General features: G+C 47.1%; 1 protein-coding gene across 2 annotated transcripts; it reads right to left on the bottom strand.

The window, feature by feature from the left end:
- Positions 1 to 11,528: 11,528 nt before the first annotated feature.
- On the bottom strand, positions 11,529 to 13,015 carry LOC137891632 (protein LRATD2-like). 2 transcript variants are annotated; one of them, XM_068736353.1, is made up of 2 exons: positions 12,729 to 13,015; positions 11,529 to 12,595 (listed from the first exon to the last, which is right to left on the bottom strand). In XM_068736353.1, exon 2 carries the CDS (start codon positions 12,391 to 12,393, stop codon positions 11,584 to 11,586), a length of 810 nt encoding a protein of 269 aa, XP_068592454.1. In that variant the 5' UTR covers positions 12,394 to 12,595; positions 12,729 to 13,015; the 3' UTR covers positions 11,529 to 11,583. The 2 variants fall into 2 exon arrangements, with proteins under 2 accessions (XP_068592454.1, XP_068592456.1); XM_068736355.1 differs by having other exon boundaries at positions 12,902 to 13,015.
- Between the last annotated feature and the right edge of the window lie 745 nt (positions 13,016 to 13,760).

The following is a 13,760-nucleotide window of genomic DNA, read 5'->3' as shown; positions in this document are numbered from 1 at the left end:
TCAAGCTGATTTCATTTCTGCGAATACTTTTTGTTCCCCTCTCCTCCTGCACTGTCACTGCCAGACCTGTAAATACTCATCCTGACCTCGAATAGCCCGACAGCCCTCCGAGATAATCCCGCAGCCTCGCTGAGGAGCGGAGAACAGTGTCGAGAAATCCGCTGGGAGAGAGTGACTGTTGGAAAATTCACAGTGACTTCTTCTTGTGCTTATTTATCTTTGTGACAGTGGGTCCAGAGACGGGGGTGACAGAGAGAGAGAGAGAGAGAGAGAGAGAGAGAGAGAGAGAGAGAGAGAGAGAGAGAGGGCGGGGTGGTGTGTTGGCCCTGCGTGTTAAAGCGAGAGGCTGTGATCATGAGTGGCAGTAGAGAGACAACGGTGAAGGAGAGGGTCGGCGGGGCCTGTGACAAGAGCTGTAATGGTAATGCATGTCACATCGATGAGGACACGGCGAGAGAAGTTGGGAACGGGGTCGTCTCCACATTCCGTCTCCCAGCATCTCTGCTCGGGGCTTTCACCGCTATCATTGTTTGGTCCTTCTCTGTCTCTCTCTTCCTTCTACCCTAATCTTTCTCTGTTTCACTTTCCTCCACTATTTCTACAATGGACACTATTCATCCGTCAGCCCCGTCTTTGTCTCTCTCCTCTGAGTCTCTCCAAACTCCTTACAGTTCACTACTTTTTCAAGTTAAGGAAGTACATTATTATAAAGCTGGTGTAGGCAATTTTAGAGTGCGTTGTATCTAACCCCCAAAAAATCCTAGCCCCTCCCCTCAGAGAGGAGGTGTCCACAGGACAGGAGCGCAGAGTAACTTTGTCCCTGCTGACTGTATTCAACTCATTCACATGCAAGAAAACACCTAACATGATCCTAATGAACGTAAGCGACTAACATGGCTATTGTTGGGACATTGTGTCTGTCTGGAGTTGTGACAATGAGTGCATAGTGCGCCCAGGAACACAGGCATGTGGGTAGAAAGGCAGGGCAGGCCATTCATGGACAGGCTCGTTACCGGCATTGGATATGTGATTTCGTTTTCTGCAAATACATTTACTCTTTTGCAAAATGAGAGGTTTTCTGAAGGGAATCTGGTGCTCGGATACATTATTGCTTTTGCCCACAGGGACCACCTCAATCACCACAAAGTGAAAGTTCCTCTTAGCGTCTTTCCATTTGTTTCAAACGTTTAAAACCGAGGCTCTTTACTTGTAACAGAGTGCTCCCTGCATCATGTAATGTCTGCTTTCACTAAACCTTCTCTCAAGCTACTGGTGATAATCTACACCTGTATCGTCTCTCTGCACTCGTTTCCTCAGAGTGCAGGGCGGGTGGCATTAGTCTGGGTGGGCGACACCAAGGAGTCCAAATTCTCTTTGCGGCCCACTGCTCCATTGAGCTGCACAGAGGAGCTTAGCAAGAAAGAAAACAGCGCTAATCATTACCCACAGCCACAGCCGCAGCCCTTCCCACCTCCTTCCTCTCATTAAAATAAGTCAGCGAGAGCTAGCCTGCATGCTGATGCTTTGTTAAGTACTCTTAATTGAACTTGAGGATTCTTAATGTGCTATCATTCAATTGCTTAGTCAGTGTGCTCTCAGCTGCTTCGGCCTTCTGTCCTGCGTTTATCGCCACCTCCTCCACTGCTCGTCCATTCAGCTTTTGGAGGAAGGGCTCTGTGTCAGATTTGTAGTGCGCGGGCACGGAGGGAAAGGGCATTGACTCTTTATACAGCAGAGGGAACAAAAGCCTCACTTTGGTGCCAGCTGGGAGTTTCATCATCAGCCAGGAGAGAGAGAGAGAGAGAGAGAGAGAGAGAGAGAGAGAGAGAGAGAGAGAGAGAGAGAGAGAGAGAAAGGAAGCAGTGTGAAAGAGCAAGGGAGCGCAACAACAAAAAAAGTTATTGGAATAGAGTGGGCAAGGTGACATCAATAGCATCCCAAGCAGGGGCACAAATTAGCCGGGCGAGAAGCGGCGCAGCATGGGAGCCGACAGCTGGGGCCCCGCGCGATGCCACCAGGGGATTAGTGGGGTTTCAGGATCTGACACAGAGGGGATGAGCGTCATGGGCAGAATAAAGAGCAACGCGGGGATTAGAGAGCTTCCCGACACTCCACCAACACTCATGAAAGGCTTAAAGGGCTATAGATATCATTAATGAATGGACAGAGAGAGAGACCGGGAGAGGTCGGGGGGGGGGGTCTTTTTGCTTTTATTCAGTCTGACCCCCCCCTACCTTGCCACTGTGGTTTTTAATGATCATACATTCCATGTGCATACATTAAAAGGCAATGAGCGGCTGGCTAAAGAGGCAAACGTGCCCGTGTGTTGATCACTCAGCATAACACACAGACCGGTGTACGTTCAGTTCACACCACCCTCTGAAGATTACACCTGAATTATTCATTTGAAAGTCGTGGTGAAAATGCCGAACATTTATTTGAGTATAGGCTTTTTGTGTGTGGGGACGCTGGAACAACAAGACAGCGTTCGTTGTGGCGTGTGCTGCTGGGATATGTGCAGGCATCAAATTCTGCATTCAGACGCCGGGTATGGGGTGATTTGAGGGGCCACAAGTCTGTGTCTTGTTTCATAAAAAGGAAATTGCTTAGTTTTCGCTTATGCGCCGGCCATGCCTTTGGACAGGCTCAGCCCGTCTACACAACCGCTGCAGGGATTTCACACCGAGATAACCTTTGTTCCAGCTGCTCACAACACTCCAAAGGCAAACTCGTGGCGTTAGCCTAATGTGATTTTGGAAAAATGCCTCGCAGAAGTGAAAGTTTGCAGAATATCATCACGATCTGTGAACTTAAAAATACCCGCGTGCAGCCTTTCCCATGGTAATGTCATTGCCTCCGAGCCAAATGGGATATCCTGGACGGGGAGGCGTGGGGAGATAAGTCGGCCCGTTGTTTAGGAACATAGCGTTATCGTCTTCCCCCTCGTCGCCGGAGCTCTGTGTGCAGCTCTAACGGAGTCTTTATCGTCACAGAGTTAACTACTTATCAGCGGTTCGCCGCCACAGATCAAGAGCACAACTGGATTTGCTGAAGGGGCGGAATGCTCTTTGATGAACTACAGTCAAAGTTTAATGAAAGTAAATCTGCGTCCATAACGTGGCCTCGGCTTGCTCCTTTAGCAGTGTCTCAGTCTGTGGGCACAGGGTGGTTGTCTGTGGATGGAAGGATTCTGTGTTTGTCAATCCACCAGAAGTAGACGTACAGGGACTTTGTCACGTGTGGGGATCAAACAAAAAGATCCCACAAGGAGCCTTTTTTGATTATTGTCTACTTTGCAGCGTGGACTTGGCGCTCAGTTTGCCCAGGCGACTCACATCCAAGTTGTTTTGGAAATGCATCCTTTGGTGGAGTCCCTGCCTCCCGCTGTGGACACACACACACAACCTGCGTCCTGAGTCCTGCTGCGTCTGAGGAGCCACACCTTCGTCCTTGTGTTCGGTATCCCACCATTGTCCTTACAGACCCCCTGAAGTGTGTGTGTGTGTGTGTGTGTGTGTGTGTGTGTGTGTGTGTGTGTGTGTGTGTGTGTTCTTCCTCTGCCCTCTGAACAAACACAGTGAATACCTGTTGTAATATGCCTGAGGAACAGAGAATACAAAGCTCTGTATAAGAAGTGGTTTTAATCTACTGTACTTCTTGCTTCATGATTGATGTCACACAGAAGAGCCTTGTTGCAATTATTGTTCTTCTGTACTGTTGCTGTGGCGGCACCGCATAGGAGAAAATAGAGACGACATCAAAAAAAAAAAAAAGAAACTGCATTGCAATACCGATAAAATAGTTGTCTGTAATTGCAATGATGGTGTAGACGCCGTTTTGATTAGAAAGCCACATTAATAAGGTGTGGAAATTTGAACGCAGCTTCATTGCTCCTTTGTTGTCAACACACTTTGTTAGAAACGTAATCAGGAGCTTTGTTGCCAATAAACCTCAAACTCAGGCCTTAAAGTGAAGCATGAGCATTGCCTCGCAGCAGACACTCGGACTCAGGGAGGCGGTCGTTACCACCTCCCAATTTCACATTGAGATTTTAATCACCGGCTACAGTATTTCTGATTGATGTGTGCGCGTGTGAATTGTGTTGTATACACATATATCCGCGCACACAAGGGGGGGGTTGTAATACATCTTTGTAATTAGTCTCATAATTATAAGGCAATAAACCGCAGCACACATGGGAGACTGATCCATCTCTGGGATACCGCAATTACCCTGCTAAGATGTGTTGCTGTGACAAATCTCCAGAAGCAGAGTAGAGCTCTGCACCTTTCCGTCTGAAACAACGCGCACAACACAGGTTCAGGGTTGTGTTTACAGATGTGTGAGGGAAGTGTGCGTCACAACAAAGGCTTTGGCCTGCTGGTCATAGAGCCAAATCATTCCCCCATAAAACATCAGCCTGATTTCATTTTAAATTCCAGTCCTGTTGCCACCTCTCTCTTTCTCTCTGTCTCTGTCTCTGTCTCTGTCTCTGTCTCTCTCTCTCTCTCTCTCTATCGCTCTCTCTCTCTGTCTCTCTCTCTGTCTCTCTCTATCGCGCTCTCTCTCTCTCTGTCTCTCTCTCTCTCTCTGTCTCTCTCTATCGCTCTCTCTCTCTCTCTCTCTATCGCTCTCTCTCTCTCTCTCTCTCTCGCTCTCTCTCTCTCTGTCTCTCTCTCTCTCTCTATCGCTCTCTCTCTCTCTCTCTCTATCTCGCTCTCGCTCTCGCTCTCGCTCTCGCTCTCGCTCTCGCTCTCTCTCTCTCTCTCTCTCTCTCTCTCTCTCTCTCTTTTCTTCCAAAAGGCTGTCTAGACTGCAATCCCAAGCCCTGAAATGCTGATGCACAACAGCTCGTCTTCGAGTTCTCGTCAATCTGGTCGATGTGGCGATATCACACGGCCACTGAGTGAGTCTAAATTGGCTTTGCCTCCATTAGCCTCAACAGTGCCTCATTATCAGCAGCTAACATCTAGCCTGCAGGGCCGGACCTCTGCTGCTGCTCCGCCACCCATCACGCACACACACACACACACACACACAGACACACACACACACACACACACATGCACAGACTCACAGGTATGCACGGGCACACACACATACGGCGATGTTCCCGCTGCCTCTCGTGCTCACACCCTCTAATACTTCCATTTCCATGTCTTTGATTAAGCCAGCAGGACGTTTCAGTTTGCTACTGAGCACACCTGCGTTCATAGCAGACGCCCACAAAGGATGATGGGATGCTCCTCAGCTGGAAATAGAGCCAGGGTGGCGTGACGTTGCTTGACGACAGCATGACGTAGACATTAATCTTCGATATGAATGAACGTCCCCTCCTCTGTATTTGCACAGCAGTGAAGCAGAAGCAGGTTGATCAAACACATGTATGCACATGTATGTGCACAGAGCAAAGGTCAAGTTTGCTTAAATTCACACTCAGCTACACACAGAAAATGCCACTTGGTGTAACCTTTTCTAAACGACGTGCAGACCTTTTCCGTTCAGCGTCAGCAGTCACAGTCTGAACATCCTGCAAAACAATGGATCAGTGGTCCTAAACCTGGTGTTCTGTGTTCACGAGGTAGTGCTGTAGCGTGTCAATGTCTCTGGTCAAAACCAGTCATGTTTTATCGTTAGTTCCAGTCTTCCAGTCATAGATCAATTGTTGAACTACGACTACACTGGTGCCAGTTAGCTCAACTTAGCTTAGCATAAAGACTGGAAACAGCTAGCCTGGCTATGTCCGAAGGTTACATAACCCGCCTACTAGCGCCTCTAAAGCTCACGAGTTAACACTTTGCTGTTTCCCTGTGTCTTTGTGTCTTCTGGCTGTATATTCAGCGTACAGACGTGAGAGTGGTGAACCACCCTATTGTAGAACAAGCCTGCTCGTGGACTCCTCTAGAGGCTTGATAACGATCACGACTGTAGTCGGTCAAGTGATTCGTAGCAGTATTCGCTCCACTGCTTCCCTTTCTGTGCGGCGCGCAGGAGGAACAGCACTCCTCTAAACCGCCTGCAGTCATCTAATATCTGCAATATCATTAGAAAGAACGAGGCACAGTTAGCTCAAAAAGCAGATGTCAAAAGGTCTGAGTCACGGACGTCATCGGGGGTCAACTGAAACTACTTCAAATAAGAATAGCAGAACATGAGCTCACAGGCAAACAAGGAAAGAGTGAGTCCAGGAAGAGAGGTACAGCATGAGGGCTTACCTGATCCTTTTAATTATTATTATTGGTGAAGGACATAAGAAAATGCAGCTCTGACCCTGACAATTAAACTCACCGCACGGGAGCAGCAGTGTGGAATTGAAATTAAAGAAGAGCAAGAGCGGCGATAAGCACTAATTTGATTCCCTTGGATCTGGGAGGAAGTTTTTGAAAAGACTGCCGTGAGGCTAGGCTCTATTAATTGCCAAAAAAAAAAAAAAAAAAAAAGACACTGTCAGGGGATTATGACTCTTGCTGCCAGGTGCAGCACACTCCAATCACAAAACTGACACTTTTCCAAAACTGTGGGACTATATATATATATATATATATATATATATATATATATATATATATACGGTCACTTACTTCACAGGAAGTAAGTGACCGTATATATATATATATATATATATATATATATATATATATATATACGGTCACTTACTTCACAGGAAGTAAGTGACCGTCACAGACAACAGTAACTCAACAGGTTACGTCTTCTACTGAAGATCAGCTGTGCTCTGTGAGTGGAATCACTAAACTCTCTGTAAAGTAGTCAAGTACTAAAGGCAGAACAGACGAGTTTTTTTGTATGATTGTCATAATTTGACGTAGCTTAAAGAGTCATTCTGCGATTAGCCGGCACAGCTGAAGATGCAGGGCAGGACTCTCTGTGGCGACTCAGGATAAGACCGATGTTGATAGCTATTGAATCGGCCATAAATAATTGAAGTGACAAACCGGTCAGAGTGCTTGAAGGCAACACATCTCAGTCACATCTCGGTTCAAGTATGAGGGTTTAATAGCCGCTGTGGTCCGTGTTTCCTTTCTCTCTCCCGGGTCTTAACTCAAGCCTCCCATGCCTCTCTTTCGTTCTTTTATTCGTTCATTCATCCATCACCATCCAAAGGAACAGGGTCAGTTTATTGAAACTTCCCGCGGGCTCTTTCTTGCTGTCTGGCTCTGCTTATGTAAACCAGACAGGCCCGGCTGACCGAACACGACAGCTCCGACTGAAAGAGGGCCCGACTCCATTCTGACGAGCTCAGATTCTACGCTCTTCCTCTCGTCACAATGATCAAATCAAAGACATTCTTAGATTGTCGTACAAAGCTCTCCTTACACACCATGTCTTGGAGCTTCACCCGGCCTGACTTGCTACGTTGGTGTTCTTGTTTCCTTTGAACGCATCATGATGTCTTTAAAGTGATCATTCGAAGCTCAGCACTTCCCCCAGTCGCAGCTGTTAACAGAGGCTTTACCTTCACATTCTGCTCAGTGCTACCAAGCCACATGTGTCAAGCAAAGTGAGAGAAACCACAAAGGAAGGAAGGGAACATTGGTTCCCGTCTGTCTGCGTGGCAGCATACAAACTAAATTCAATTGTTGTGCAGCACAAACGGTGCAAAACTAGGTTATGAGAGTGCTGCTTTGAAAAAGGAGAGCAACGCTACAACTCCATGGAGCTGGGAAGGAATGGCCTTCACCATTGCTGCAGCTGAAAAAACAAACGGTCATCCCACAAGAGAGACTCGCAGCCTGGAAGGAAACAGTGAACAGCTGAGTCCACGTCACACGGTGAGTCCCACTGCTGACTGACCGAATGCAAGCGGATGGTGCAAGAAGTAAAGTTTACAGTGAAATGTGGAAGAAGAAGAAGAAAAAGTTGCATGAGTTGCAGCACAGTGGATCGATAATTGCTAATGAATGCGGTGCAGTTAATTTTGGAGTTTCATTACACTCGCTCTAATTCACAGGAAATGGAACTGTCTCTCCGAACACAAGCATAAACATGATTCAGGTGAGTGGGCACTTAAATTGGCCTGACAAACAAAAAGCCCGCGGCTCTCTGCTTCTGTGTTTAGGGGATGTTTTTAATCTGAGAAAAAAAAATTCAGGTTGGTTTTTTTTTTAAAGCTAACCGTTGACGTGGCGAGTATCAGACTCTGCTGTTCATCAGTGACGGCACAATTTGGATTAAAACAAATAATGGTTCAATCTAAGAGCAATCTGTTTCCCTATCTTATCTTACAAGTGCACTCTCTTTCCCAACAGCCATTCATAAATCCTGTGCTCTGCTGCTTAAAGAGGAGTCCTATTGGCAAAGACCTTAGCAGCTCATAGATGCTGTTTGAGTAGCAAACAAAACTGTGAATCTATTAAAACCCCGAAGGTGAGATTCATGTTCTAAATAGTCAAGCACAGAACCTGAAATTGTCAAATGTGCTCACACCATCCATCTCGCAGCTCCACGCTGTTTTTGTCCCACATGGATAACAGTCTCACAGTGGCTTAAGGCCACGTCCAAAACACACACTCCCACTTCCTGTAGGCCTGTCAGATAGCATCTCCTCATGAGCACACTCCTCTAAAGTTCAGACATGTTCGCGTGTGGGAAGGAGTTGTTAGATAATGACATCCTGTAAACACGGGTGGGTTTGATTCGAGCTCTGGCTCGTCCCCAACTCCTTTAATGTTGCCAGTTTTGCCTGAAGGGTGTGGGCTCTCCTCCAGTCCTCCACGGGAAACATGACAGACTCACTGGCCAAAAGGCTGATATGAATGAGCCAATATGTCAAACCCAAAGCTTCCCCTGGTTTCACACGTTTTTCTGTGTCGCGGTTAAAAAAAAGATGTCTCTCACTCTCGCAAGTCGCCTCTCATCGCGTCTGGCTGCAGATCCCGCTGGTGGCCTTTCTCTGGAGTCGCTAGAGTTTAAACACTGGCTCCGCTTTCTTGGGCTGCCGGACTGAACGAGGGACGAGCTCAATAACAGATAACCCGCGGAGTCCTCACCATCGGGTCCCCGTGTTGTTTGGCCCGTTTTCACGCTGAACAGCTGATGTAGTAACAGCTGTTATCAGGTCAACAAAGGCGGCGCAGGAGACGACTGCAAATTCCACGAGGAAGAAAAGACATCCAACGTGCTCGCTAGGCCTCAAAGACGCACACTTTGTATTTTGGTGAGCAACATTGAAAGTAAACAGAAGCTTTGTGTGAAGCTCCACAGGGCAGCTTTAAGAGTTGACTAACAGACAAGCTGCACAATAAAAGCATACTGAGATTATTATTAATTCAGCTCACAGCTTGGTGCCTCTTTCTTCGCTGAGTTATTATGTACCCGTTTTTTTTTATAGCTCGTGAAATCATAGAAAGCACACAAATTTGTGGAGAGAAAACCCAAAATTGAATAATGCTTTGTCTCACATGATGAAAAATGGGAGTTAGTATTACAGCTGCTTTAACATCGAGCGCTGTGACAAACGCTGCTCGGATTCTGCTGCTGCTAAAAAAAGAAAGAAAAAATATGACTGATTATCATAAATATTCCTCCCATACACACACACACACACACACACACACACACACACACACACACACACACACACACACACGCACACACACTTTAGATTTCATCACTGGGGTAGACCGTAGAGGATTGAAGAAATGCTAATGTGTCCGGCAGCTTTCCTATTCGGTACCGGTGCTGATGATGATCCTGCTTTGGGTCCAGTGGGACCTTACCTGCAGCAGAACGACTACAGTATTATCTCCATGCAAATATTACCAGAGGAAAACAAACAGGCGAAGTAAGTCACGGCTGTCTGTGAGCGAGTCATCAGCTTCCTGTGGAACACTGAAGAACAACAAGATGTCTCGCGGGTCAGAACAACCTCACAGCCTGCTGTAATTTCCGTTGCAGCCTCTGTATGTGAAGGAACTGTTAAGAGGCTCCCTGTTCGCCACTACTTACACATCGGCATTTCAAATGTCAGAGATGTTTCAATTGTGCGTCTACCTGTTGTGAGCTGATACATAATTCACATTCCTGGCCTGTTTCTCATCACAATTCTAATCTTAAACTATATAAACCAGAATATTATAACATGGGGTATATATATATATTATCCTTTTCTACACAGTGTATAGGAACTAAATGGGGATGTGATTAAAAAGTTCAAAGTTAAAAAGTTAAAATTGAGCCCTTTGACCAAAATGTCATTTAAATGCTGTAATTCCAGTGGTGGGAGAGAAAGACGAATAGTGTAGAGGAACATTATTAGCCTGAGGCTAAACTTTATCTTCAGTCAGCAGAGGTGTAAACAAAGCAACACGTCCTGCACGGCCGGAACACAACTCAACACCAGCTCACAAATCTGATGTGGGAGTGGTTTGGGGAGCTGCTTGCTCCGAGGCAAATATTTAGATTAACACAGGCAGCAACATTAAGCGCTTTAACTGTCGGACAGCCAACGCTCTGCTCCCCAAACAAAGGAGCAGAACGCTGGGACCGTACTGGTTGGACAGGTAGTGGAATTGTGACAGCGTTGTCGCTTTCAAAGGAGTCTGTGGTGAAACACAACGCTGGTGTTTAGGATGCAGGAGGCGGTTAGATTATTTAAAAACCTCTCCGACTTGTCCTGAGATTTATGGTTTGACATTGTTTATTAGCATTCTACCAGAGGTGCCATAAATCATTTAAATGTTAAAGTTGCAATCCTTTGCCCAAAAAAAGAAAAGAAAAAATACTGTTCAAATATATATATTTATTTCCATATTCCTTCATACAAACATCTTTTTCTTTTTTGTTCTCCAAAAAATAAACTGTTGACAGGGTGAATCAGTCAAAGTGCAGTCGTAGCTGTGTCCACAGAGTGGTCAAAGAGTGGGTAAAGCTGAGTGATGATTGGATAGAAAGCAACAAGAAGGGCGCCCTCAAGGTTGGCACGCGACAACAAAAAGCAAGCATTCGTCTCTCGTCCAATCCGTATTGATCGCCAAAACCCGAGTCGCACAGGAGCGAGGCCTTTCAGCACTCGGGTCAGGTACAAGTACACTGGAGAGGTGTTGCTCCTCTGTGCAAAGATTCATTGGATTAGAAAGATAATTATGGGCAATTAAATTCTGACTCCATCCCCAAATGATTAGACTGCAGGTGCAGCTCCGATGCAAATGTATCCATCATAGCAAGTCACTTCATCCTGGGGGTTGAGTGTGTAAAAATCACATTTGTCTTAGGAGGAGGGAGGACATTTACCACTTCAAATTCCCACAGCAAATCAACTCGTGTGGATTTTGTCTTTAACCCTGATGATCTGCCTCCCTAGTGCTCTTGAGAGTGGACCAGGTGTCGCCCCAGACGTCGGGGCTTCTCCTCTCATTTTGAAGGAAGCAAATTGTAACTCCCTGTTATGATTGTGATGTGTTTGCAGCGTGGCACGGTGCACCAGAGCACGGTGCATTTGCTCCCTCAAAACAACACACAGGTTGTTTTTTTCAGCATGAAAAGTGTGCATGAAAAGTGTGCATGCCCCCCCCCCCCCCCCCCCCATAGAACACCTGTAAGCTAAAGCTCCAACAGCATCCGCTGTCAGTTGACAAAACGCTCCTCTTTGTTTTCATGCGTTGCGTTCAAGTGGTTGGCCAGCTCTTGCGTCACAGCATCTTTGCCGATCTGATCGTTCCTCCTCTTCTCCATGATCACGTCCTCCAGGCTTTGAAACTCCAGGACGTGACTCTTCTTCTCCGAAAAGAGCAATTTCAACCTGTACGGCTGCTTCCCTATCCGGATCTCCCCTCCGATCTTAAACTCCCGTTTGCCAAAGCGGCACCAAGCGGCAAAGCACTCAGAGTTTCTCCAGTACAGCTCTCGGTCCCTCGACCCAACGTGGTCCAGGGCGTTGCGCACGATCACCTCCGGGGGGAGCGCGCGGTACCTGTAGAGGCCGTTCACTATCCTGCCTTTCTTGCCCTGGCTCACGTCGGTGAGAAAGTTGTTCTTTATCTCGGCCCTGTGCATGTGGACCACCTGGAAGTCCCCCACGTACACGGCCCAGTGGGGGTACTGTCCGGTGGCCACGAACTCCAGCAGGTCTCCCGGTCTGCACTTGTTCAGGAGACTTTCCGCAGAGTGAGTCGCGGCTCCGGCGCTCGTCTCGTAGACGCACTCCTCTCGGTAGTAAATCGCGCACGCCAGCTCGTCCTGGGGGTCAAAGGGCTTCTCCTCGTGGTTCACCGCGTGGCGCTCCAAATTGTCCTCCTGCTCGTCGTCGTCGTTAGAGAAAATGTACGAGACGCCGATTCGCGGTCCGTCGTCGTCTTCCGGGTCGAACCCATTTGGGTCAGACGTTGGCACCTCTGCGTAATTCAAATGCGTTAGTTTCTCCACCTGGTTCCCCATAAAGGTGACAGGTGGATGCTGGGAGGTGGACTAAGACGAAGGCACAAACAGGATCCACCTGTTCTTTCTTCAACCGGGGGAGGAGAGACGGGAGGTTAAGGCGCAGCGTTGTGTCTCAACTAAATCCAAAGCAGTGAAGACGGGCACCAGTAATCCATGTCCGGCTGGGTACGTCCTCCAAACGAACGCCAACTGCGCCGACCTGTACACAAACAAACAGACGCGTCAACAAAGAGCACGAGCCGATCCGAAAGTCGCACTACGCTGTTTCTACAATCCCAACAGGTGTGACCTGACACACCTGTTGGCTCACAGTTTTTCCACACACTACTCACCGGATACAACCACTGCTACGTTCACTTCTCACACCGCCTCCGCACTGTTTGACATCACCTGCTACACTTCTGCCGTCACGTTAAGTCTCTCTCAGCGGTACCCCACCGTCAGTCCGGTTCGCCTCCTCCAGGGTCAGTCCACAGTAAAGTCTCAGGAGCGCAGACGGACTCACCCGCAGTTCGGCTCCTGGCAGCAGCTTTCTCACGCGCTCCTGTTGTCACATCGGTGGCGCCGGCGGACGCTCCTTCCTGTGCGCTGAGGAGGCGGTTGTGCGGTTTGCTCTGCTGTTCTGCGCGTCTGTCTGTAGTATGAACCAGTGTTGCAGCGAAACTCACCCAGGACCCAGAGACTGCTGGGAGGTGTTGTCATTTAAAGCGACAGTGCGCCTTTTTCTCTCTCTCCTCTTTTACATATCCAGTCTTCACTTTGCTTTACACATCTCCTAACTAGGTGAGGTTATTATGAGGTTATTGGGTAAAACGTTGTAATGAATGAATTTAATCAGTATAGTGTATTACATGTTATGTGTTCAGTATAGGCTCCTATTGAAAATCAAACTCAAAGGTCAAGTTTGTTTTTCATTGTAACCTATAATGTGGAGATGTGGGATGTTAGAGGGAAACATCATTTAAACAATGAAACGTAATATTAGGTCACGATAAACCGAGTTCTCAGTACAACACACAGACACACACAGACACACACAGACACAGACACACACACACACACACACACACACACACACACACACACACACACACACACACACTGAAGTCAATGCGTGATCAATACAGTAATTTTTTAAAGGGGGAGAATAATAAACGGTCAAAAACATACAACATGGAGCATACAGTATATCTGGAGTATACATCAATATCTTTTAATTAACAAAAGATGTTTTCATGCAATTCATCAAAAAGGTGTATAGCTTAAGGAAATTACAAAAGTATTCAGGAACAATGCTCCCTTGAACTTGAGGTTGCGTCATTAACGAACACAACCCAGACATACAATCAAACACAGACTGACTA

This window comes from Cebidichthys violaceus, unplaced genomic scaffold (assembly GCF_023349555.1).
Source record: "Cebidichthys violaceus isolate CVI_PGR_0920_01 unplaced genomic scaffold, fCebVio1.0.p SCAF_7, whole genome shotgun sequence".
NCBI lineage: Eukaryota > Metazoa > Chordata > Actinopteri > Perciformes > Stichaeidae > Cebidichthys > Cebidichthys violaceus.
The sequence above is the reverse complement of the archived record's forward strand: the minus strand, read 5'-3'. Positions and strand labels throughout refer to the sequence as shown.